This window comes from Vicugna pacos, chromosome 17 (assembly GCF_048564905.1).
Source record: "Vicugna pacos chromosome 17, VicPac4, whole genome shotgun sequence".
Lineage (NCBI taxonomy): Eukaryota > Metazoa > Chordata > Mammalia > Artiodactyla > Camelidae > Vicugna > Vicugna pacos.
Genome location: NC_133003.1, coordinates 4,931,994 through 4,959,943, shown reverse-complemented (window position 1 = coordinate 4,959,943; position 27,950 = coordinate 4,931,994). Strand labels below are relative to the sequence as shown.

Here is a 27,950-nt window from a genome sequence, read left to right as displayed (position 1 = left end):
ATTAATTTATGTGTCTGTTTTTGTGGCAAAACATAATATTTTGGTGACTGTAGTTTTTCATTATAGCCTGAAGGAAACATGAGTGCTCTGACCTTCTTTCTCAAGGTTGCGTTAGCTATTTGAGGTCTTTTGTGTTTCCATACAAACTTCAGAATTATCTCTTCTGCCTCTGTGACAAATGCCGTTGGTATTTTAATAGGGATTGCATTGCATGTGTAGACTGCCTTGAGTTGGTATGGTCATTTTCACAATATTAATTCTTCCAATCCATGAATGCTGTATATTTGTCCATTGTTTTGTGTCCTCTTCAATTTTTGTTTATTATTTTGTTATTTTATTTTAGTGAAGAGAGGAGGTAATTAGGTTTATTTATTTTTATAAGAGGGGCTGAGAACTGAACCCAAGACGTCATACATGCTAAGCATATACTCTACCACTGAGTTACACCCTCCTCTCTCTCAATTCTTTTCGTCAGTATCTTATAGTTTTCCAAGTACAGGTTTTTTTGCCATCTTAATTAGATTTATTCCTAGGTATTCTATTCTTTTTGATGGATGATAAATGGATTTGATTTCTTAATTTCTCCTTCTGATAGTTTGTTCTTAATGTACAGAAATGTAACAGATTTTTGAATATTAATTTTGCATCCTGAAACTTTATTGAATTCATTGATGAGTTATAGTAGTCTTTTGGTGGCATCTTTATGATTTTCTATTTTTAATATCATCTGCAAAATGTGAGTTTTACTTCTTTCTTTCTAATTTGGATTTCTTATATTTCTTTTTGTGATCAGTGTGGGTAGGACTTCCAACATTATGTTGGATAAAAAGGATAAGACTGGGCATTCTTCTCTTGTTCCTGATCCAAGAGGAGATGCTTTTAGCTTTTCACTGTTCAGTAGGATGTGAACTGTGGGTTTATTATATATGGCCTTTATTTTGATGAAGTATGTTCCCCCTTATACCCACTTTCTGAAGGTTTTTTTTATTATAAATATATGTTTTTAATATACGTTTATTGAAGTATAGTCAGTTTGCAATGTTGTGTCAATTTCTGGTGTACAACACAATCCTTCAGTCATACAGGAACATACATATATTCCTTTTCATATTCTTTTTAATCTTAAGTTACTACAAGATATTGAATATAGTTCCCTATGCTATATGGTATAAACTTGTTGTTTATCTATTTTGTATAATACTAGATAGTATTTGCAAATCTCAAACTCCCAATTTACCCCTTTCTACACCCTTTATCCCCTGGTAACTATGTTTATTTTCTGTCAGTGAGTCTGTTTCTGTTTTATAAATAGGTTTGTTTGTCTTTTTTTTTTTTAGATTCCACATATAAGTGATATCATATGATATTTTCTGTTCTCTTTCTGGCTTACTTCACTTAGAATGACATTCTTCAGGAACATCCATGTTGCTGCAAATAGCACATTCATTATTTTTTATGGCCGATTAATATTCCATTGTATAAATATACCACATCTTCTATATCCAGTCCTCTGTCAATGGACATTTAGGTTGTTTCCATGTCTTGACTACTGCAAATAGTGCTTCTATGAACATTGGAGTCCATGAATCTTTTTGAATTAAGGTTCTCTTTGGATACAAGCCCAGGAGTGGGATTCCTGGGTCATATTGTAAGTCTATTCCTAGTATTTTGAGGAATCTCCATACTGCTTTCCACAGTGGTTGCAGTAAACTGCATTCCCACCAGCAGTTTAGGAGGGTTCCCCTTTCTCCACAGCCTCTCCAGCATTTATCATTTGTGGACTTTCGAATGATGGGCATTCTGACTGGTGTGAGGTGTTACCTCATTGTAGTTTTGATTTGCATTTCTCTAATAATTAGTGATGTTGAGCATTTTTTCATGTGCTTATTGGCCACTTATATGTCTTCATTGGAGAATTGCTTGTTTTTTAGGTTTTCTGCCCATTTTTGAATTGTGTTGTTTACTTTATTATTATTAAGATGCATGAGCTATTTATATATTCTGGAAATTAAGCCCTTGTCATTCTCATCTTTTGCAAATATTTTCTCCCATTCCATAGGTTGTCTTTTTGTTTCACTTATGATTTCCTTCGCTGTGCAAAAGCTGATACATTTAATTAGATCCCATTTGTTTATATTTGCCTTTATTTCTATTGCTTGAGTAGACGGCCCTAGGAGAACATTGCTGAGATTTATGTCCAAGAATGTTTTGCCTGTATTTTCTTCTAAGAGGTTTATAGTATCTTGTCTTATATTTAGGTCTTTAAGCCATTTCGAGTTTATTTTTGTGTATGGTGTAAGGGAGTATTCTAATTTCTTGATTTACATGCAGCTGTCCAGGTTTCCCAACACCATTTGCTGAAGAGACTGTCTTTATTCCATTGTATGTTCTTGCCTCCTTTGTCAAAGATTAGTTGACCAAAAGTTTGTGGGCTCATTTCTGGGCTCTCTATTCTGTTCCATTGGTCTATATGTCTGTTTTTGTACCAATACCATGCTGTCTTGATGACTGTAGCTCTGTAGTATTGTCTGAAGTCTGGGAGAGTTATTCCTCCAGCCTCTTTCTTTATCTTCAGTAATGCTTTGGCAATTCTAGGTCTTTGATGGTTCCATATAAATTTTATTATGATTTTTTCTAGTTCTGTGAAATATATCCTGGGTAATTTGATAGGGATTGCATTAAATCTGTAGATTGCCTTGGGCAGTGTGACCATTTTAACAATATTGATTCTTCCAATCCAAGAGCATGGGATACCTTTCCATTTCTTTAAGTCATCTTTAATTTTCTTAGTCAGTGTTTTGTAGTTCTCCACGTATAAATCTTTCACTTCCTTGGCCAGGTTTATTCCTAAGTATTTATTTTTGGGGATGTAATTTTAAAAGGGATTGTTTCTTTACTTTCTGTTCCTGCTATTTGTAAGTGTAAAGAGATATAGCTGATTTCTGTATGTTGATGTTGCATCCTTCTACCTTGCTGAATCCTTTATCAGCTCTAGTAGTTTCTGTGTGGAGCCTTTAGGGTTTTTTATATATATAGTATCATGTCATCTGCATGTAATGACAGTTTTACCTCTTCTCTTCTAATTTGGATCCCTTTTATTTCTTTTTCTTGTCTAATTGCTATGGCTAGGACTTCTAGTACTATATTTAATAGAAGTGATGAGAATGGGCATCCTTGTCCCTTTCCAGATTTTAGTGGGAAGTCTTTCAGCTTTTCACCTTTGAGTATTATGCTTGCTATAGGTTTTTAATAAATAGGTTTTATTATGTTGAGATATGTTCCCTCTATACCCACTTTGATAAGACTTTTTATCATAAATAGGTGTTGAATTTTATCAAATGCTTTTTCTGCGTCTATTGAGATGATCATGTGATTTTTGTCCTTTCTCTTGTTGATGTGGTGTATCACATTGATTCATTTGCATATGTTGAACCATCCTTGTGTCCCTGAGATGAACCCAACTTGATAATGATGTATAATTTTTTTATGTGTTTTTGGATTCTGTTTGCTAATATTTTGTTGAGGATTTTCCCCTTTCATTTCTTAATTTGTTTTTTGATTTCTCTTTCTCTTTTCTTCTTGGTGAACATGGCCTGAGGTTTTTTATTTTGTTTAGTCTTTAAAAAAACCAGCTCTTGATTTGATTTTTTTTTTTATTTTCTATTTTATTTATTTCCTCTCTGATCTTTATTATTTCTTTCCTTTTACTAGCTTTAGGTTTTATTTGTTCTTTTTGTAATTGATTTTGGTTGTAGGTTAGGTTGGTTATTTGAGTTTTTTTATGGTTTTTTAAGGAAGGCCTGTATCACTGTTAACTTCCCTCTTAGGACTGCTTTTGCTGCATCTCATAGATCTTATGTGGTTGTGTTTTCATTGTCATTTGTTTTAAGGGATTTTTAAACTTCCTCTTTGATTTTATTGTTGACCCATTTGTTTTTTAGTAGCATGTTGTTTAGTCTCCAGGCAACTGTTTTTTTTTCTCACTCTAGTTGTTTTCTAATCTCATGTAGTTGTGATCAGAAAAGATACTTGATGTAATTTCTGTCCTCTTAAATTTGTTGAGGCTTGTTTTGTGACCTAGTGTTTGTTCTAGTCTAAAGAATGTTCCATGTGCACTTGAAAAGAATGTGTGTTCTGGCTTTTTCTTTTTGAAATGTAATATCCTGAAAATTTCAATTAGTCTAAATGATCTGTTGTGTCATTTAGTATTCCATTGTGTTATTGGTTTTCTGTCTGGAAGATCTGTCCAGTGATTTTGGTGGGGTACTAAAGTCTCCTACTATTACTGTATTCACCTCAGTTTCTCCCTTTATGTCAGTTAGTATTTGCTTTATATATTTAGCTGTTCCTATATTGGGTGCATATATGTTAATGAGTGTAATATCCTCATCTTGTTGTTCCTTTATCATTAGCTAGTGTCCATCCTTATCTTTCTTTATACAATTTGTTTTAAAGTCTGTTTTGTCTGATACAAGCATTGCTACCCCTGCTTTCTTTTCATTTCCATTTACATGACATATCTTTTTCCATCCCCTCATTTTCAATCTGTTGACTTTCACCCTGAGTGTCTTGTAAGCAGTATATTTTATATATTTTTTGTATTGAAGTATATAAGAGCAGCATATTGTAGGCTCTTATTTTATTATCCATCTCCTACCCTTTGCTTTTTGATTGGAACATTTAGTTCATTGACATTTTAAGTGGTTATTGATAGATACGTATTTATTGCCATTTTAAACCATGTTTTCCTGTTGGTTTTATATTTCTTCTTTGTTTCTTTTTCTTTTGTGGTTTGATGTTTTTCATATTATACTTGAGTTTTCTTCTTTTGGGTTTTTGTGACTCTATTATATGGTTTTGGTTTGTGGTTACCATGTTTTTCATATATGTTAACCCATTACTATATATACTTGGTTTAGACTGGTCATCATGTAAGCTCAAATACGTTATTAAAAAAAAAGAAAAATCTGCATTTTATTATTCACCTCGTCCACATTTTGTGATTTGATGTTCTCTTTTACATCTTCATGTTTATCTTTTTGCTGTTCATGGTAGTTATCATTTGCTTTTCTAGTTACAGTTTTCTTTTCTATAGATTCTTGCTTCTTTTCTACTCAGAGAAGACCTTCCAATATTTATTTTAGGATAGGTTTAGTATTGTTCTATTTTAATTTTTAGTTGTCTGAGAAATTATCTGTCTCCCCTATTCTAAATATTCACCTTTCTGGGCATGGTATCCTAGGTTGCAGGTTTTTCTCTGCCAGGACTTTGGATGTACCGTGCCACTCCCATCTGGCCTGCAACATTTCTGTAGAGAAATCAGCTGATAGCCTTATAGGAGGGGATCCCTTGTAGCTAACTCTTTGTTTTCCTCTTGCTGCCTTTGAATCCTCTCTTTAGCTTTGACTTTTGCCATTTAAATTTTAATATGCCTTAGTTCTCTTTGGGTTCATCTTGCTTGAGACCTTCTCCACTTCCTGTACCTGGATATCTGTTTCCTTCTACAGCGTCAGAAAGCTTTCAGTCATAATTCTTTCAAATATGTTTTGACCTCCTTTTCTCTTCTCCTTCTCGGGCCTCTATCATGCATAGATTGGCATGCTTTACATTTTCCCATGGGTCTCTTATATTGCCTTCATCTTTTTTCATTCTTTCTGCTGCAGTCAGTGTCCTGCCCCTCCCTTTGTGTGTGCTTGTTAACTGTGGGGCTCTTTATGGCAGATGCAGGCTCCCTTTCACACTCTCTCAGTTGTGGCCTGTACCACACTCCAGCCCCTTCAGGCTGTCTCCACCCAGCCAACCCCACTTCTCTGCCTGGATTCCTTCCTCTGAAGCCCAGGTCAGCACCTAGCCACCACACACTAGTGGACATGTGTCTTAGGCTGGAGAATGAGCAAGATGGCACACATCCTCTGTGCTGGGCCCCCTGTTCTGTCTGCTGCATATCGAGGACTGCTCTCTCCTCCGAGCCTCTGAAGTTCCCTTCTGTCCCAGCTAGTCTCCCGACTGGTGAATAGGCTTCCAAAGGTGAGGGAACCTTCCCTCTTCCATAGCTCCCTACCAGGGGCACAGGTCCCATCCCAATTCTTTTTATTTGTCCCACCCAGTTACATGGTGATGTGTCTCATAGGAGAAGTTTTGATTTTATGAGATATTCTGTCAGAGTTAAGCATTCTGTGAGCACTGTATTCCACAAGTAGAAGTGTTTTTGATGTATTTGTGGGTGGAGATGAGTTCCACATCCTTCTAGTCTGTCGCCCTGATCCAACCGCCCCTTCTTTATACCTTTAGTTGTAGAACATATTTTCTTCTGGATTCCAGTCATTCCCACCACGAGTCACTCTGTAAGTGCTTGGTATTGTGCTATGCCTGAGGGAGGAGGTGAGCTCAGCACCTTTCTTCTCTTGCATCTTGGCCACCTACCTCTAGAATTGTTCTGCACGTCTATTCCTTAGTGCTACCTTTTCTTTCACCAGACAGCACAGACCTTTGCTACTAAACACTTTGCCACACCCATTCTTTTTTGTCCAGTGTTAGCTTGCAGACCCACTTTTTTTGTCATCATGGACTCCATGAACTTTATAGCATATGTGTCAGTGGACCCACTGATGTGACTTCAGCACCAATATTTGTAATGATACTTTAGTCCTTTTAAGATATATTCTAATGAGGTTTAGGTCCCGCAGAAAAAAGAAAGAAGTGGGTATTAAAAACTGAATTTCTCTTTCAGGAAACCTTTGAGAAGGCAAGATTGAGTAGCAGCAGCAGTGGAGCAGGCAGCCTGAAAAGTGAGCTTTCAGAAAGCTCAGACCTGCCCACTGAGGGGTTCCAGGCGCCCTGTGGGAAGGACAAAGTCAGGGCCTGTGACGGAATCTTGTCAGATGATACTTTCAACCTGTAAAATATTGACAAACGTATTTCTAGTGAAAGGGTTACAGCATGAATGCACCCTTGACTCCCTTCTATTTCAAGGTTCATTTACTTTTTATTTTTTATTACTGTGCAGATATATATTCAGAGCTCGATGATGAATTGGACATTTTGGATAACTCCAGCATCTCCAGTTCAAGCCCTTTGAAGGAATCTACATTCAGTAAGGCTTCTTTTTCTGTTTGTAGGGTTCCAGAAGTTAGTGGTTTGGGACTGGTACCCAGGAGTCAGGTAGTTGTCACCACACATATAAGTGAGTGGTTTGCTTCCTAGGTGCAGTACACATTAATTAGGACATGTGTGTCTGTCACTCCGACAAAGCCCAGAGGCCAACAGCACTGTGGTCTTCCACTGCCTCCTGTCAAATGAATAGTTTCATTATTTCTTGCAGCAAATGCAGGTTCTAACTGGGGAGTGGAGATAACTTATTTGGAAACAGACTTAACAACCCAAGGAATAATGGAGGTGACCTTTTACGAGTCTGTTGATTGGAGGTTAGAAACCTGGAGAAGAAATTCGTCTTGGTGTAGACTGTTTCATACAACTTTATTTAAAGTAATGCAAAGGGATGTATTATACTTAAAACTCTAAAGTAAAATAAATGTTTTAATTGTGTAGAATTACAGGAAAATGCTAGGTAAATTCAGTAAAAATGAACCTTTACTCTTAATTCGAAACAGTAAAGAAAATAGTCAAGATACATTTAAATAAAATGTAAAGAATGTTCCTAATAGAAAGATAGGATTCAGTTGACTCAACAAATCTCACCCAACAAATCTGAAACTGAAAGAAAAGACCAGCTAAAATAGTTAATGGAGAGATAAGAATGATTCTTTTAAAGAGTAAGTTGATGGAATATTAAAGAGGATAAGTAGAAATACTCTGAAATTGATTAAGTGTAAATAATCCCATCTCATCAGTGACTATACTGCGAACATTTCGTAAAAGAAGGTTTAGGATGTTCTCTCTGAGCATCAGAATAAAAGCCTAAGGATTTTGTTTCATTCTTCATCCCTTTCCAAAATTAATTGTTTCATCAAAATGGAGAATAGATGTTCTGGTTTTTCTGGGACAGTCACGATTTCCAACACCCTGTTCTGTTTTCCCTATAAATTCCAGGCTGCTAAATAAAATATCTTGATTTCCAACTGGGAATACATAAATATTTTGCAATAAGAATACTCATGTATTTAAACATATGTAGCAAGACCTGGAAGCAATTAATCACTGACTGTTTTGAGATGAACTCAGGGTTGTCCATCCCCAGTAACAAGGACAAGGGGTCGGTGGGGAAGTGAGGAAGGGAAAGCTGGACCCTTAATTTGCATGTGGTTACTTATCGCTGCTTGGCAAGGGATTTAGGATGATTCTGACATAAGTACTTTATTGTACTTTGTTAGCTGATAATAATGGAGTTTCTTTGTTTAGCACCTTTTCTTTAGGGATAGACCCTTAAAAAACCTGTCAAGTAAATAGTAATTTGCAACATGATATTTCAGCTGATGCTTTCCTAAGGGAGGACAGTCTTCACAGTAGGTACAGTTGCTTAGAGATTATTTAAACAAATGAATGAGGAAATAAGTAAAACATTTGCAGCAGGAAAATGTGAAGTTATTTTTATTTTCTTGTTTCAGGCATTTTAAAGAGAAGTTTCAGTGCTTCAGGAGGAGAAAGACAATCCCAAACAAGGTAAGTATGTACACACTGAGCTCCTGGAAATATTTTTTTTTTAATTTTTGTTAAAATTTTATGTTATTGAGTTATAGTCAGTTTACTACATTGTGTCAATTTCCTGTGTAGTGCACAATTTTCAGTTATACATGAACATACATATATTCATTGTCGCGTACTTTTTCACCATGAGCTACCCCAAGATCTTGTATATATTTCCCTGTGCTGTACAGTATAATCTTCTCTTGTTTATCTATTCTACATATACCTGTCAGTTTCTGCTTCTAGACTCTGCCAAGCTGAGGTTTTGGTGGCTAGACTGATACCCGATAGCAGAGGCTACAATGGGCATGCAATCCTGGAGGCTGTTGGAGCCCACCCTCCCAGAGCTGACTCTACCACAGAGCGTACTGGGAGCGTACTGGGAGGGGTACTGAGCTGGGGCCTGGGGTTTGATCTGGCCCTGTGATCCTCAGCCCCTCAGTCAGTCTCGCTGAGCTCAGGGAGGTAGGGCAGTAGCGCTTCCTGAGATCACTGGGGCCCTGGATCCTTATGTCTTGTTTTTCCGCATCCCCAGGGTGTAGGTCTCATGCTCATGGCAGATGTGTCAGAGGTGGACCGTGTCACAGCCACAACCCAGGTGGCAGGCAGTGGGATGTGGAAGTCAGGAAATGCCATTCCTTTTAGGGATGTGACCCAGATGTCTTTCCCTTCCCTTCTGGTCACAGACCAGGACTTAGTCACGTGAACACATTTAGCTGCAAGGGAGAATGAGGACAGTTGGGGCATTCGGTTCTGAAAGATTTTTATTTTGCAGCAACTAAGCACTTTCTGCCACAGTTGTCTCTTAGGCTAAGGACTAAAATGAAACTCTCTGATCTGGCCTTTGTCATGTCCCTGGTGACCTTCACAAGAGCAATTCAGTGGCCTTAGGTGAGATTGGTGGGAGCAGAAGCCTGACTGGTGGTTTTTGTGAATTGCAGAGGCAGGGGTGAAGAGCAAGTTAGAGAAGGTGAGGTGTGAGCTGGACCGTGACCTGGTGGGGAATGTTTGATGGGAAAGGCCTTCTAGAATCAGGATGACTGTGGGTGAGTGGCCTGAGGGGAGACTGAAGACGGAGGGGAACTGAGCAGCTGGAGCCGGAGAGCAGGACTGGGAAAGCAGGAGGGACAACCCTTCATCTGTGTCTGAAGAAAGGGAGGCAAAGATAACAGTCAGCTCAGGAGGCAAAGAAGAGGACGATTACGCTTGGTGGTTTCTATTTATTACATGAAGTTCCAGGTCTGCTGCTGAGAGGATGATCTAGACTCAGGAGTTTGGTCAACTAGGAAGAGCCGGTATCGAGGTGGCAGGAGACTGAGCAGGGACAGGTGGAAGGGCTGCCCGCAGCTCCGGGTCTGCGGCGCCAGTGCAGGCCAGGTCCCTGTCAGTGGTGGTGACAGCCCGCAGGCGTGGAGCCGCGGGTGATGCTGGCCGAGGCAGTGGCTGAGGGCTGGTGACAAAAGGCTGAGGCTGTGGATCTGCTTTACCAGTCGGGCTTTGTGGGTGCAGCAGGAGACCCTGACTCGGGCTGACCTGTGTAACAGGCTTCATTAGAAGGCCATGGGGGACTTACAGAATTAGGATCCCACAGAATCAACCTACCAAGGGGCAGGAGCCAGTTTGGCCCTGGAAGTCTGTGGAGGAGGCACTCCTGGAAGAATTGTGAAGGCTGTGATGCTGGGCCGAACGGGCTCCCAGCCCATTTGTTCCATCTCTCTGTCACCTCTCTTAGGATCCAATGCAAGAGAGTCAGGTCAGCCTGGCTTGGATCAGGCCCTGTCACTGCTGTGGGGAGGGCCGAGTCCCTTCAGGTCCCTTCAGGGTCTGTGTGCATGCTGAGCAGTCCAGAAGGGTCCACAATCACTGCTGGGTTTGAGGGTGCTGGGAAGAGCATCGTGGAAATGAATTTCAGAATGGAGAACCTGCCTGGTAAAGTCCCGAGGCCTTCAGTTAGGCGGCAAAGGAAGGGGCACATGGCAAATCAATTCTGTTGAGTCAAAGATACTACCTCACTGATAACTTTATCTTTTCCAAGTGAGAGTCAGGAAGGGTTAGGGTGGAGCCTTTTTATTTCCTAAATCTTTTCCAGTGTTGCTAGTAGCAAAATTCAGAAAAAGTATCAGAGTGTGAAATATACCAAGTACGTCATCAAGGAATCCCGTAGGAGCCCACAGTGTTCTTCAGTGCGCCAAGGTGCAGAGAAGCAGTGGTTAGAAGATAGAGAGCAGTGGGGAGAGAAACAGTCCAGCCCCTCAAGGGAACCAAAATAAATGTTTGTGGGAATGTGGGCCTGGGTTAGAAGAACCCCCATCTCTGGGTCCCCATCCCTGACCCAGCAGCTCTGCTTCCAGTTGCTGCAGACAAGGATGCCACACACAGGAGCCTGGAACATGGGAGCTGTTGCTGACTCAGCCCAGCAAGTAGGGGGACAGGAGTGGGAGATGGGAGCTTGGCCATGGAGCTGGGGGTCTGATTGGCACCATGGAGTAGCTGCGTCCTCAACTCTGGCACCAGAGTTTCTGTACCTCGACCACGTTGTGAGTTCAGTAGACTTCTGTGAGCTGGTCTGTCTGCACGTGAGAGAGGGTTCCATGTCCTCCCCTAAAAGAATTAACAAGCGCACTTTGGAATCTAACTATTCCCTTTTAAGTTTTGTGATTATATTTTTTAGAACATCTTCAAAAGACTTTTTTCTCTATTATTGGATACTTTACTCAGTGATACAAAGTTGCTTAAGTACATAGAAGAGATAGAAAACAAGTATTTTAGTACAAAAATAAATTATGACATATGGGTGCATTCCCCAGTTAAGAGAATTTTTATTAAGCTGGAAATTTTCAGTCAGGTGAATTTAGGAATCTTAGCATTGCCAAATAATTCTAGTCCTTTTTACCTGAAAGGATGCGTGCAATGTTGTCTTATTTGCAAGATTTCAATTGAAGTCCAAACCTTCAAAAACAAAAGAAACATATGTAGTATGTATGTTAAAGCTTGAAACAGATATTAAAAGGTCATCATTGTCTAAACATTTCTAGCAAATTGAATAAACTAGAATTAACAGAAAGCAGAAGTATAATCTGAAGCTCATTGAAATAGGGACACTATGAGTGGGCTTTAACTTGAGGTTAACAACCAAGTCAACAGGGGGAAATTGGCCCCAGTGTTGAGGCTGAAGTGTCAGAAGGCGTGTGCATACGTGAACCGGTGACTAGAATCTGAGCTAAAGCTGCGCCATGTGTGGGCCAGTGTGACACCCATCATGGAGAACGAGCTGGTTTAAGGCACACTCTCGCCTCTCAGGGAACTCACAGTGTAGGGGAGATGGGTAGACTTTACAAGAAAATATGTGGCAAGAAATAGCCTATACTTCATAACAAATAAGAGGAGAGAAAGTGAGTAACTTTTTGACTTCCTTCCAGGTTACCCCCAGAGCTTCTATGAATTAAAAGGAGACCACTCCAACATACATTTATAATTCTTTAAAAGGCATTAAATAAGGCTGAAGTTATTTGCAACCTAATTTGTTTGGAATTATCCTGGGTTTCTTGGTTTATTGGTATGAAATGTAAAACCCTCCCGCACTGTATTTAAAAGCTAAATGAAAAGTTAGAATCCAAAAGAAGATGGCAGAGCTACAAAATATAATAAAGATAAATGGAAAATAAAGCCTGTGGACACTTTTGGCTATTTTATGCCACGTATTCAGTGGGAAATGAGTTATGATGAGACCCTGGGCAGCTCTCCCCTTTGAGGAGCCTCATTTGCTCCTAGGACAAGGGAATTGGTCCCAATGAGAATAAGCCACAGAGAGGAGCACACTTGATCTGAGCACAACTTCCAGGATTTAGAATTCAGTCTTGATTCAGGCTGAACAGTACGGAGAGAAAGTTTAAGCATATATGCTCAGCTTCGGTCATCTCAGATACCAGGAGCTAGATTTAAGCCAATTGCCTGCTAAAGAACCAAGGCACCTCCCTAGCCACTTGAGATAGACTCTCTTGAGCAAATGGACCAGGCAAATGGATACAACATTAGCAGATGGAACTAGGAAGGGGAACTCCTGCCTCCTCCGGGAAGTACTGGATTCTCAAGGCTGATGAAAGAAAAATTGATATTGAACTGGAAGGCACCCTGATGATGCGATCCAAGACATTATCAGTTGGTAAAATTTTTTCAGGAATATAATTAATGCAAGACCCGGAAAGAGGCTCCAGCTCTTAGAAGTCCATATTCCTTCTATGAACTATTTAGCAGAAGTCACTTTAAACCAGAGAATGATTTCTTTGGGCTCCTTTTCTTGCCAGCCTCCTCCCAGATCTCAACTCTTCGTCCCTAAATCACCAAAAGTACTGGAAGCCATACGCAAAGCTGAGGTATTGGATCAGTGGCAAGTGCCCCATTCCTTGGCTCTGGAATTGCAGCCTTTCACTCATTCAAAGCAGAGTCTCCAATCTCCATTCCCAGGGCTTCAGGTACTAAGTCTCCTGTACCAGGATGTCATGTAGCAGCCATTCCCAGAAGACCTGGAGGTGTCAGTGTAGCTTTTCTAATAGTATATGAGTAGCCCGTGGAGAACTTCCAGGTCACCCACGTTTCCTGACAATAAACAGGTCATTCAGTATTCACTCAGGATAATTTGCTTTTAGTTATGCCTTTGGTTTGCGAGAACAGAGATTTGATTTTGCATCTTTATTCCTCACATATGATTGCAGAGTTGTAAATAGTTTTCCTTGTGATACTCCTACAAATTTTTATCAATTTGAGTTGTCACCAAGTAGCTGATTTAACTACAGTCACTCATACTCTCTCGAGGGCTAACTGGTTAGCACTCCTAAAGATGCAGAACTGTAAGATAACTTCATCCCCCTTACATTTAAGTTCCATCCATTAAGTAACAAAAGGCAGATGAAAATTAACTTAATGGTATGCTTCTCATAATACTGCTTTTAATGAATGCACGCAGATCTTTTGATGGTCTTTTTGAATAAATTTTCTTGAATGAGAATGGGAGAAATTACTTGGTTTCAACAGCTTCAAAGAGGTAAAATTCACACAAAATAAACTACACTTATTTAAAGTGTGAAAATAGATGTTCTGAGTATGCACATCCTGTGAAATCACGATTAAGATAGTGAACATATCCATCCAACAGTGTCCTGGTGCCCATTTGTGCCCTTTGCTCCTGCTCCTCACCCCCCACCCCAGGCAATCACTGGTCTGCTTGCTGCACTGTGGATTGGTTTGTGATTTAGAATTTAATATACATGGGATTATATAGTACATACTGTCATTTGTCTGGACATATTGCAGTCAGGGTGATTATTTCAAAATCTGTCTGTGTTGTTTTGTGTATCAACAGTTCATTCCTTCTCACTGTTAAGTATTAGTCCATTGTGTGGCTATACCATGGGTTGTTTATCCGTTCATCTGTTAATGGACATTTGAGTTCCAGTATTTGGCTATTACACATAAAGCTGCTATGAACGTTTGTGTTTGTATGGACATACACTTTTTTCCTTTGGGGTAAGTACCTATAAGTGAAATGGCTGGGTCGTATGTAGGTGTGTGCTTAAATTTTTAAGAATCTCAAAGTATTTTCTTAAGTGGTTGTAGCATTTTCACATTCCCAGTTTGAGAGATTTGAACTCACATGTTGAAGTTAATTATAATATTTGTGGAAATCGTCTCTTATTTTGATATGTACATCTCCAAAATTAGAAGAAGTTAAGAAGGAAAATGGAATTGACTTTTCATGGTCAAAGTCTTAATGAGCACAAAATATTATCTATTTTACAATAATTATGTGGAATAAATATCCTTATTGTTAATGTTTACTTGATTTTTATTTGCATATACACAGAGTTAACCAAAAGCTGAGTTGATGTCTGTGTCATGAAAAAAGTGCTTAAAAGTTCAACAATTAGGACGGTCTTTGAAATTTACAACTTTAATCATTTTCAATGATCTAAATGATGTAAAATTTCCTGCCTCAGTTTGCTGGGGGAAAATTACAAATGGGCTTGGCCTTTATCAGTTTGTCTGGGTTTTATAGTCTCACTTAGTTGATATATGTGTTGATAGTTCTAATTCAGTGTATCATAGCAGTTTATTTCAATTTACAAGAAATTATCCTACAGAGTAAAATTTGTTAATACACACAGAGGCTGCAGCCTCTTCAATACATGCACTCAAGTCCCAGTAAGCTTTGGTCACTGTATTATGATCCTCTTAAAACATCAGTTGATTCATCAATTAGTGTTTATTACCATGTGCTGGCAGAAAGCAGACTATGGCTGGCCCATCTTTGCATTCCCCAGGTCACAAATAATTGTCATTTAATAGATAAATGACTATTATCCTAGCGTAAATTCTGTGTCTCTCTCTGTAATATGACTAAAACCTTACCTACTGGCTTAAACCTACAGCCTTTGCCATAGTCACAGATTAAGACCTTTTTAAAGATCCTGTTGCTCAGGCAATAAGATTTTTCCACGCATGTTTGCATCCTGTTGCCAAGGAAACAGGGTAGCATGGGCAGGCTGGTTTGAGACATGGAATAGTTGAGGTATCAGAGATGCCTGCAGTTCACAGCTTCTTTGGCAAATCAGGGTATGCATAACTGTATTCAAGGGTGTGTGCCTGACTCCAGGCTTTGTGTATAAAGATGACTGTGAACGTTTGTGTCCATCCAGTAACATACATGTGACTCGAAAGTCCTTGTGTAACCTCAGGAACTTGGGATCTGGCCTCTTGGTAGCAGAATCGTGCTTATTTTGACTTGCTGCTGTTCTCTCCCCTCAACTGCTTTTTCATAACCCAGATCTAGTTTCGTTTAAGTTGAATAAATACTTGCCAGATTTGACCTGGCTTATCTGCCAATATCACAATCAAGCAGTTTTACAACAACAATTTACTGTCAGTCAGACCGTTGTATTCCTTTTCTGTGACAGTTCTAAAATTCCCTGGCTTATTGCTTATTAGTTTCTAGCTGTCAGTGGAGGACAGGTGGAGAGCCACAGGAGTGCCATACCCCTTCCTGTAATGGTATCAGCTCCATTAAAGTTATAGGTGGATAAGAGGCCCTTACTGAGCCGGAGAAGGCAACTCTCCATAGTGTCACTTCTTCACACGGGACATGTTTATGAGCGTCACCACCTGAAACAGACTCTCCTGCTCTAAACCCTAGTTAGCTCAGATGGTGCAGTTGCATCATCTTAATGTGGAAGCCATGTCTCTCATTTCATAAGGTTAAATGTCTCTTCTTTTTATCAGCGTTAGTGTGTTGACTGCTTTACAAGATTGAATTAAATGATGTGCTGCACTCACAATGCATGTGAAAATATTTCCTTTGTTCGGAGAGATATTTGAAAGAATTTATGAGGTATCAAGTTCTAGATTCCATCTCCTTTATGACCAAGACTCCCCTGACAAGATAATTATCCAAATTATTTACCTTCCATTGAAGCAATCATTGCAAACTTGGTTTTAAACATTACAAAGCTAGTACCTCCAACTGCCACCTTACATGGAGTGGTCTGTGGTGGGAGTCATAGGCTAACACTCATAGTCAGGGCTTCAGTTTCTGGTGTGGCTTATGAATTCTGCATAAGTCGCACCAGGGCTGAAGAGAGTTGGAAGTGATGACCTTTCAGAATTTTTTTAACCTTCCATTTCTCTGAAATTCTGTTTTATCAGTCTGAAGTGCTGTTGGTCAATGCCCATTTCAAAACTTTCAGCGGACACAATCTTCATTATGATAAGCTTTTTCACCATAAAACATTTCTGGAATGTCTTCTTTGTGTTAAACCATTTCTATCTTTTCTAGCTTGCGTTGTCATGGAAACTACCCTCTACAGCCGTAATGTTATATTGGACATAAACATTCAATCTGGTCCAGTCTAGAGGCAGACTGTCCTCAGGCTGTGCATAATTTCCATCTTTTGTCCACCCTTGTGGACCAAACAACTTTATCGTTAAAAGTTGTCCTTTCTGATTAAGAGTTTGATCTATTTTGAAATTACAGATAACTGTTTTCTTGTGATCTGTGATATAATTCCCAGAGATATGAACAGTTTTTCTGCTCGACCTGTGCAATCTTGTAACTTCCAAGATTATAGAAACTATTTCTTTTCACCACCCCATCTCCAGTGTCTAGCACACTGCCTACACACAGTGGTTGCTTACTAAATATTTTTGAATGAATGAATGAATGAATATGTGATAGTTATTTTTAAAGATTCCCTGAAGTTTCTTAAAGAGTAACTTAGAATTCTATGAAGGGGCAGCAAAGTTGAAAGCAACTCAGCCTAGCCAGAGAGGTCTATTTCACACATACCCAGTAGCACATTTTTTCTTAAACAAAGTATCTTTTTAAGTGAAGTACACTTGATTTACAATATTGTGTTAGTTTCAGCTGTACAGCATAGTGATTCAGTATTTTTGTAGGTTGTACTACTTCTCAAGTTATTGCAAGATAATATCTGTAATTCCCTGTGCTATACAATATGTCCTCATTTTTTATTTTATACATAGAGGTTTGTATCTCTTAATTCCATTCCCTTAATTTACCCCTCCCCTTTCCTTTTCCCCTTTGGTAACCACTAGTATGTTTTCCATATGTGTGAGTCTGTTTCTGTTTTACATAAATGTTTATATTATATTTTAGATCCCACGTAAAAGGATAGCATACAGTATTTGTCCCTCTGTATCTGACTTATTTCATTAAGCATAATATTTTCCACATCCATGCATGTTACTGAAAGTGGCAGAATTTCATTCTTTTCTATGGCTGAGTAATATTCATATATGTGAACACACACCCATACCCACACCCACACCCCATATCTTCTTTATCCATTCATCTGTTGATGGATTGCTTGGCTATTGTAAATAGTGTTCCTTTCAACATTGGGATGCATGTATCTTTTCAATGTTTTTTTCCTGAATACATACCCGAGAATGGAACTGTTGTATCACATGGTAGTTCTATTTTTAGCTTTTTGAGGAACCTCCATACTGTTTCCCATAGGGGCTGCACCAATTTACATTCCTATAAACATTTATGAAGTTTCCCTTTTCTCCACATCCTGTCCACCATTTGTTATTTGTAGACTTTTTGATAATGGCCATTCTGATAGGTGTGAGGTGATATCTCATGGTGGTTTTGACTTGCATTTGTCTGATGATTAACAGTGTTGAGCATCTGTTCATGTGCCTGTTGGCCATCTGAATATCTCCTTAGGAAAAATGTCTATTCTGGTCTCTTCCTGTTTTTAATTGGGCTGTTTGTGCTTTTTAAAAAATACTGAGTATTATGAGCTTTTTGTATATTTTGAATATTAACCCATTGTTGGTCATATCATTTGCAAATATTTTCTCCCATTTCATAGGCTGTCTTTTCATTTTGTCTGTCTGTGGTTTCCTTTGCTGGACAAAAGTGTTTAAGTTTGATTATGTTCCTTGTTTATTTTTACTTTTCTTTGTTTTGCCTTAGAAGACAGATCCAAAAAGATATTGCTACAATTTATGTCAAAGAGTATTCTGCCTATGTTCTCTTCTAGGAATTTTTTTGGTATCATGTCTTATATTTATGTCTTTAAGTCACTTTGAGTTTATTTTTATGCATGGTCTGGGGGACTGTTCTGATTTCATTCTTTTACATGTAGCTGTCCAGTTTTCCCAGCACCACTCTTTTCTCAATTGTGGATTTATTTATGGGCTCTCTATTCTGTTCCTTTGAGCTATATGTCTGTTTTTGTGCAAATTCCAAGCTGTTTTGATTACTGAAGTTTTGTAGTATTGTCTGGAGTCTAGAAAGATTATGAATCCAGCTTTCTTCTTTTCCCTCAGGATTGCGTTGATAATTCTGTGTCTTTTGTGATTCCACATAAATTTTAGGTTTATTTGTTCTAGTTCCATGAAATACGTTCTGAGTATTTCAGAAGGGATCACAGTAAATATGTAGAATGCTTTGGGTAGTACAGCCCTTAGACAATATTAATTCTTCCAATCTAAGAACATAGGCTATCTTTCCATTTCTTTGTATCATCTTGCATTTCCTTTATCAGTGCTTTATGGTTTTTAGCATATAGGTCTTTCACGTCCTTGGTTAAGTTTATACCTTGCTATTTTATTCTATTTTATAATCTGGTATGATTTTATTTTATTTTTATTGAAGTACAGTCAATTACAATGTGAATCTTTGGTGTACAGGACAATGTCCCAGTCATGCATATATGTACATATATTCATTTTAATTTTTTTTCCATTAAGGGTTATTACAAGATATTGAACATAGTTCCCTGTGCTGTACAAAAGAAACTTTTTAAAAGTATTTTTATATACAGTGGCTAGCATTTGTAAATCTCAAACCCTCAAATTTATCCCTTCCCACCTCCTTTCCCCAGTAACCATAAGATTGTTTACTAAGTCTGCAAGTCTGTTTCTGTTTTGTAGATGAGTTCGTAGTGTCCTTTTTTCTCTTTTTTTGTTTAGATTCCACGTATAAGTGATATCATACAGTATTTTTCTTTTCTCTTTCTGGCTTACTTCACTTAGAATGACATTATCCAGTCCATCCATGTTGCTGCAAATGGCATTATTTTATTCTTTTTTATTTCAGAGTAGTATTTCATTGCATAAATATACTACAACTTCTTTATCTGGTCATCTATTGATGGACATTTAGATTGCTTCCGTGTCTTGACTGTTGTATACAGTGCTGCTATGAACATTGGTGTGCATGTATCTTTTTGCATTAGAGTTCCCTCCAGATATATACTCTGGTGTGATGTTAAGCGGTACTGTTATTTCACTTTCTCTTTCTGCTATTTTATTGTTAGTGTAAAGAAGTGCAACAGATTTCTGTATTTTAATCTTGTACCTTACTGCATTGCTGAATTCATTTGTTCTAAAGATTTTTGTGTGGAGTCTTCAGGTTTCTCTATATAGAGTACCATGACACCCACAAATAGTGAGTTTTACCCCCTCCCTTCCAATTTGGATACATTTGTTTGTTTTTCTTGTCTGATTGGTGTGGCAAGGACTTTAAATGCTATATTGAGTAGAAGTGGTGAGAATGGGCATCCTCGTCTTGTTTCTTGAATTTAGTGATAGGTTTTCAACTTTTCACTGTTTAGTGTTGGCTCTGGGTTTGTTGTAAATGGCTTTTTATTATGTTGAGATTTGTTCCCTCTATACCTGCTTTGGTGAGAGTTGTCATCAGCGGATATTGAATTTTATCAAATGCTTTTTCTGCATCTATTGAGATGATCATGTGGTTTTTGTCTTTTGTTAATGTGCTGTATCACATTGATTGATTTGTGTATGTTGAACCATCCTTGGAATGAATCCAACTTGATCATGGTGTATGATCCTCTTTATGTATTGTTGGATTCAGTTTGCTAATACTTTATTGAGGATTTTTGTATCTATATTCATAAAAAAATACTGGCCTATAATTTTCTTTCTTTCGTAGTCTTTGTCTGGTTTTAGTATCAGAATGATGGTGGCTTCATGGCATGACTTTGGGAGTGTTCCCTCCTTTTCAATCTTTTGGAAAAGTTTCAGAAGGATAAGTTTAAGTTCTTCTTTGTTTATTTGGTAGAATTTCCCAGTGAAGCTGTTCAGCCCTGGATTTTGTTTTCAGGGAGTTTTGTTTTTGTTACAGATTCTATTTTGCTTCTACTGATCGGTCTATTCAAATTAATCTGTTTCTTTTTGACTCAGTTTTGGCAGGCTGTTTCTAAAAACGTACCCATTTCTTCTAGATTGTCTAATTTGTTGGCATGTAACTATTCGTAGTATTCTCTTACAGTTTTTGTTCCTATTTCTGTGGTATCAGTTGTTTCTCCTCTTTCATTTCTTATTTTATTTGGGTCCTCTCCCTTTTCTTCTAGGTGAGCTGGTCTAGAGGCTTGTTGATTTGGTTTGGCTTTTCAAAAACCTAGCTCTTGATTTTATTGATCCTTTCAATTTTTTTTAATCTCTACGTTGTTTATTTCCTCTCTGATCTTTACTATTTCCTTCCTTCTACTGACTTTGGGTTTTGTTTGTTCTTCTTTTTCTAATTCTTTTACATGGTATGTTAGGTGGTTTGTTTGAGATTTTTCCTTTTTTTTTTTGTGGAAATCCTACATTACTATGAACTTCCCTCTTAGAACTGCTTTTGCTGCATCCCAGAGATTTTGTGAGCTTGTGTTTCGTTGTCATTTGTCTCGAGGTATTTTCTGATTTCTTCTTTGATTTCATCATTGACCCATTGGTTTTGTAGTAGAATGCTATCTAGTGTATATGTGTTCATTTTTTCCCGTTGTCTTTCTTTCTGTGGTTGATTTCTAGTTTCATACTGTTGTGGTCAGAAAAGATGCTTGCAATTTCTATCCTCTTAAATTTGTTGGGGCTTATTTTGTGACCTAGTATATTTGGTCTATTCTAGAGAATGTTCCGTGCAGTCTTGAAAAGAATGTGTATTCTGGGCTTTTTTGGACATAGTGCCCTGAAGATATCAGTTAAGTCCAACTGGCTTATTTTGTCCTTTAGGCCCTCTGTTGCCTTATTGATTTTATGTCTGGAAGGTCTGTCTATTGATGTCAGTGGGGTGTTAAAGTCTTCTGTTATTGTTTTCTTGTCCTTTTCTCCCTTTATGTCTGTTAGTATTTGTTTTTAGTATTTGTATTTGGATGTTCTTTAATTGGGTCTATATATCATAACAAGTGTAATATCCTCTTCTTTTATTGACCCCTTACCATTGTGTAATATCCTTCTTTGCCTTTCTTTATGAACTTTGTTTTAAAGCCTGTTTTGTCTGATATAAGTATTGCTACCTTCACTGTCTTATAGTTTCTATTTGCATGAAATATCTTCTTCCATCCCCTCACTTTCAGTCTGTATGGTTTTCACCCTGAAGTGAGTCCCTTGTAGGCAGCATATTGTTGGTCCTTTTTTTAGAATCTAATCTGCCATTGTATATTTTTTGATTGAAGCATTTAATCGATTGACATTATAGTAATTGTTGATAGGTATGTGCTTTTTTCTTGTTAAACCCTGTTTTCAGTTTGACTTTGTAATTCTTCTTTCATCATTTCTTCATTTTGTTTTTCCTTTTATGGTTTGATGGTTTCATTTTGTATTATGCTTGTGTTCCTTTTTGGTTTTTGTGAATCTTCTGTATGTTTTCAGTTAGTGGTTACCCTGGTTTACAAGTTTGTTGACCCATAACTGTATCTACTTTTTTTAAACTGAGGGTCATGTGAATTCAAACACATTCTAAAAGATCTACATTTTTACCACCCTATCCCCAAATTATGTATTTTGTTATCCTAGTTTACATATTGGTGTTTATCCTTTTGCTTAATTGTAGTTATAATTGCTTACAGAAAAATAATTTATTTTTTTTGAAGCTGTGTTGTACTCTCTTATTTAAGTATCATCAATCCTTTTATTTATTTGCCTTCCCTATTGTGATTTTCCTTTTCCGGTGGATTCTTGCATCTTTTCCATTTAGAAATGACCCTTCAACATTTTTTTTAGGGTAGGTTTAGTATTGCTGAATTCTTATAGTTTTTGCTTGTCTGAGAAGTTTTTTATTTCTCCTTCTTTTCTAATTGATAATCTTGCTGGGCAGAGTACCCTAGGTTGCAGGTTTTTCCCTTTCAGTACATTAGATATATCATGCCACTCTCTTCTGGCCTGCAGAATTTCTGCAGAGAATTAGCTGATAGCCTTATGGGGATTCCCTTGTATACAACTGTTTTTCTCCTGCTACCTTTAGAAAACTGTATTTTTAACTTTTGCCATTTTAGTTATGCTATGTTTTGGTGTTTTGTTTCATCTTGTTTGAGACTCTGTGTGCTCCTGTACCTAAATATCTGTTCACTTTTTTAGTTTTCAGCTATAAGTTCCTCAAGTATTTTTTGATCCCCCCCTTCCTTCTGGAACCCCTATAATGTGTAAGTTGGAATCCTTAATTTTATACTAGAGATCTGTTAAAATTACACTCTTCTTTAAAATGTGTTTTTCTTCCTGCTGTCTGATTCAGTGATTTCCATTATTCTGTCTTCCAGATCATTTATGTGTCTTCTGTATCACTAAGTCTATTGTTTATTTCTTCTGGTGTGTTTTTTATTTAAGCTATTGAGTCATTCATTTCTGGTTGAGTCTTTTTTTTATATTTTCTAATTTCTTGTTAAAATGTTCAGTGTTGAAATCAATTATTTTCCCTTATTCAGTTAACTTTTTATTACCTACATATGAATTCTATATCTGATTTAGTGTTTATTTCTGTTTCATTATTTATTTTCACAGGGTTCCTTTTGCTTTTTAATCGAGAGTAGTTCCTCTGACTTTTTATTTTGCTTAACTTTCTGCCTCTACAAGCTGAGATGAGACAGTTATCCACTGCAGTCTTGAAATGGGTGTTCTTGTGTGGGACCATCCCCATGCAAACTGCATGTGCCCAGGGTCTTTTGTGGGAGAGCTGGATTTGATGTTGTTGCAACTCACCCCTTTCCTCAGGGTGTATTGGTAGCTATCAGCGTGGTAGGAGGTGGGGCTGGAGATGGAGGAGCTAGAGCTGGCACCAGATCTGAGGCAGGACTTCCTCTTGGCTCAGTGGCCATCAGTGCCCTGCTAGGGGTGGGGTCTGCTCCAAAGTTGCTGGAGCAGAAGTCCCGAGAGTCAAGCTCAAGCTGGCTCTGTTCCTATAAGTGTGTTTTTTTCCCTCCTCTCTGAGCCGGCCCTTTGCCCCAGAGGAGTGGAGAGCCGAAGCAGATGTGGTCCGTATATGGACAGAGTTTCAGTGCACTGCCTGTGTAGGCATCTGCAACTCCACTCAGATATTTGAAGCACCTTTGTTGTATTGCATTAAATTAAAGTATGGTTCTCATAACTTCTCAGGGCATAGATGGCTCTTCTTTCATTAAAAAAAAAAACTAATAAGAAATTGGCTCTACCAGTCTGAAAAGGCTACAAACTGTATGATTCCAACCAAATCATATCCTAGAAAAGGCACAGCTACAGAAATGATAAAAAGATCATGGTTTCCAGGGGTTTGGGGAGAGGGAGGGAGGGAGGAATGAATAGATGGAGCACAAGGGATTTTAGGGCAATGAAATTATTCTGTATGATACTATAGTGGTGGCTACATGTGATTATGCATTTGTCAAAGCCCATAGAATGTACAACATCAAGAGTGAACCCTGATGTAAACTATGGACTTTGGTTGATAATAATGTACCCATGTTCATTCATCGACTGTACCAATTATGCCTCACTGATGAGGGATGTTGAGGGAAGGGGAGTATATACGTGTGGGTGGGGAGGGCTATGTGTGAGCTCTGTATTTTGTTCAATTCTGCTGTGAACCTGAAACTGCTCTAAAAGAATAAAGTCTATTAAAAATTTTAAAAAGAAATATAAACTGACTTGATTACAGTAGAGAAAAAAACAAGGTTGAAGTTTATTCATGGCTCCCCTTTGTAGGGTCTAATGCCTCTTCCACTAGGTGGAAGGCGCTGAGACCAAGTTGCAAAATGATCATTAAATCGAGAATTTTATGGTAGGGCAAACGAGTGATGTTAATAACACTGGGGAATTAAGGAAAAATATAGTCATCTTAAATGCAAAACTCATCTCATTTTATAGGAATAGTGATAATTTCTTCTTCAAGACAGCAGAACTAAAGCATGGAAGATATTACATGTAAAATTTTAAATGTCATTTCTTTCTAATACAAAATAAGTTGTTTTGATTTTAAATGTGACAAGAAAATCACTCAAGGTAGTAAGATTTAGGCTCGGAATCATTCTTAGAGCTTATGAACAACTGTGGCAGGAAGAGGCCTTGGTCATAGAGTGTCTGCTCTGCTCTGGTTTCAAATATGTTTATTTTCACTCTTTATTGAACTTTTGAGAGCATCCTCAGATAAAAGTACCTTTATGTTCACACGTGAACCATAGTGGGGTATAGGTTTTCAGTAAATGTTAGTCACAATCCAAGTCGAATAAATCCTTCTAATTCTGTTTTCAGGGACTTCACTGGTGGAATAGGATCAAGACCAAGACCAGGTAATTTAGTGTTGGAGGCAGTAAAATCATCCATACCTCCCTGAAATTCAATGTATTGTATGTTAAAGTCTCATATCTTTCTCCCTTTTATTTCTTCAGCTTTGCTGCCTCTTGACCTGCTTCTGAAAGTGCCACCCCTCATGCTCAGGGCCCACGTTAAGGAGCTAGAGGCCGAGGTAGTGACAGGGTGGCAGGCCCACAGCCTCCCTGCTGTGATTCTTCGCAGTCTCAGACACCATGGTAGTACCCATTAGGTCAAGTTGATGTCAGATGCACATGGGTGGAGAAGGTTGATGGTTGGGCCTGAAATGTCTGAATGATGCTTGGGAGGTAATTTTACTACAAACAGCAGGAGAGTTTTGTTTCATTTTCTACCATTATTAGTTTGGCAAGTTAACAGAGTCTAAATGCTTTCTGTGTTCACTTATTTAATGAGCTAGTGTAGGTTGTTTTTCTAAAAGCTGCATTTTTGCTTTGGTAGGAATGTTAGCCAGTTGAATTTTGAGGCTGACAGTGCATACCTACTAACAAAAAGTAGTAATTGTGTTTTACATACATACTTATGTGAGCCCTACACCTAATGATACAAGAGAGTAAAGTGTATCTTTTTCTTATCTCCTTTACTCTGACACAGATACTTCTTTACAGTTAGTAAATTTGATTAAAACAATATTATATATTGTTTCTCAAGGAATGTAAAAATTATGGATTCTTAAAATATAAAATTTTACAGTAATGGTTTGAGAAAAAAGTATGTGAATTAATATTTCTAATTTCTGTTAAAGAGGACCAAAGTTCAACAGTGATAGTAAGTTTTTAGCTAAACCTGGACAATTCAGGGAAAAAAATTAGTGATTGTGCTTTAAACATATGTATGAGTGTATGACTCTCGAGTATAATGTTCTATTTTACTACTTTGGCTAATTCAGAATTATTTCTGGGTACTGTTTTCACTTTGGCTTCCTTAATTCACATTTTTTTGTAGAGTTAACAGGTATAGTGAACATAGGAGATGTGAATTGATTTACTGTAATATTAGTCCGTGTCTCCACATTTATTAAATGTGCTTTGGAAGAGTTACTGACAGTTTGGGGCCATTTACACCATCAGCATAGATGCGAAAAAAAGATGGCTTTGTTATTAAGATGTTCAAAACTATCTGTTGACCATGCTGTACCCCTGCTATTTTGGCATAAGGTAAGTTCATAACATAATCATGAAGCTAAAATGATTGTTGATCGGCTTTATAATAGTGAGAACAGAACACATACCTAGATAAGCAATTTCAAGTTCTGTTGTGACTCCTAATAGAAATTGCTTTTCCTGAAGGGAGTGTTGGGTTTGAGACTTGGCTTGATGTCAGCGATCTCTGGATATTTAAACAAACCATTTAGCACAGTTCACATGTAATATATTTCTTAGACCTACGGTTTGTTATACTGTCTAATTTTTAAAAATTTACTGATTGATGTATTTTTATTTAAAATAACACATATATATAGCATCTTAATTGTTGTCAGTGAATGCTGAAGTTTCCCTATAAAGAATGATTAGTTTCTACTAATACTGGAGAATACACTGTGATGCATATGGGAAAATTTGGGTTACTATCTATGAGTTATCTCACTTTCAAATAAAAAAGCCAAAATCTTTGTTTTCTTTGATCTTAATGCAAAATGGTTTTTCTCCATATTATAGAAGTCATACATTTTTAAATGCTGCAGGTAAACTTGGACTATTGGTTGCTTTATCAAGTCACAAAAAACTGGTACCAGCCCCATCCACTTCTATTACCTCATCTGCAAACCAGGCTTCATTCCATTATGCATAACCAACAACTAGGGTCGTGTATTGCCTGAATGTTCTGGGGGGGAAAAAGTGTCGGGGAGGAGAGAAACTTGTGAAAACCTGGGCATGCTCCCAAGAGCATGAGCATCATTTTCCATGGGAACTGTTATCTTAGAGGGCCAGGTGGCTGTGTTGGAACATGATCTTCCCTGTGTTGACCTGTAAATGCGCACTTCTGTCTCATGCTGTGGTGATACAGAAGTACTTTGTGCATCGCCAAACTCCTGTAGCTTGGTTAGCTTTTGCATCTGTAGCGCTGAACGTAGTATTTTCCCACCATAGTATTTTCTCCTGGAGAATTCTGAGCTTCTTCAAGAGAGCTGACTTTCAGAGAAAAAAGTTCCCTCTAGTAGGAATAAAGGGAGCCAGTATGACTCTGTTAGTGATGGTAGCATATCCCAGGAACAACTAGGCCTGGGAGGGGCCAGGTGATATGAACTAAACCAAATGCATATGTTCTTTTTTGATCACAAATTCAGGGGGGAAAAAATAAACCTGTCTGTAAAACATTTCCCCAAAACTGAACTTAATTTTTCTATTGAGACCCTATTTCACACATCAGAAAACATAATCAGTTAGCCTAAAGGCAAATCACAGCCCACGTTTCCATTCGGGCCTGTGTCCCCTTTACATGAAGGCAGGACCTCTGTAGCACTTACTCTGTCCATTCACCTCCCCAGGGCCTGGGAGGGCTGGCCTGTTCTTCCCCACTACTCCAGAGGTGGAGATTTGGGAGCTGAGCAGAGCCCTGCTGCTCTGACACCCCAGGAAGCCATCTTTACTGCCCTGTTCCATCCTGTGTCATATGGCACAGGGCACTTCTGCATGGCTGACCCCCCAGAGTTCCTGTGGGGACCAGGCCCCCAGACTTACCACCCTTGAACCCCCAGACCTAGAGAGAATCCCATCAGCCACTCTCCCCTTCTCACTGTCCCCACCCCAGGCTTGGCCCAAAGTGAGCTGGAACTTGAATCTTTTCTGACACTCTCTTTTCTTCTCCTTGTTCCTTCATCCTCCCTCCTCAGAGAAGCTTTCTCTTACCCAGAAGGGGCAGGAAGAAGAGTTTGTTCAGCTGTAGGTCTGTTGACTCTCTCTGCCTTTTGCTTAGACATTGCTTTTTAAAGCCCAGGAATGTACCCTCTCTGTTCCCTGGCTCCTCTCTCCTCCCCGTCTTGGGGAGGTGCTAGCCTCACGCTCTGCTTCTTGATGATGGGAGTCTCCTGAGGTCAAAAGTGAGTGTGAGAAATAATACAGCAGTGAATGTTCCACACAGCATCTTGCCATGTGTATTAGGTAGTCATTTTAAGGGACTTAACAACTTTAAAAATGCTCAGATGATGTATTTTGAAAAAAAATAATGAAAGACAGAGTTTGAAACTGGAGGAAACTGTAATC

At 38.2% G+C, this 27,950-nt stretch overlaps 1 protein-coding gene across 1 annotated transcript in view; it reads left to right on the top strand.

Annotated features, from left to right (window-relative positions):
* Nucleotides 1-27,950, top strand: part of LOC140686651 (serine/threonine-protein kinase Nek10-like) — a 77,878-nt gene that overhangs the window by 20,976 nt on the left and 28,952 nt on the right. The window contains 5 exon segments of the mRNA XM_072940854.1: nucleotides 6,731-6,914; nucleotides 7,007-7,093; nucleotides 8,565-8,619; nucleotides 24,670-24,707; nucleotides 24,807-24,947. Of these exon segments, the coding sequence (XP_072796955.1) occupies nucleotides 6,731-6,914; nucleotides 7,007-7,093; nucleotides 8,565-8,619; nucleotides 24,670-24,707; nucleotides 24,807-24,947 (505 nt within the window).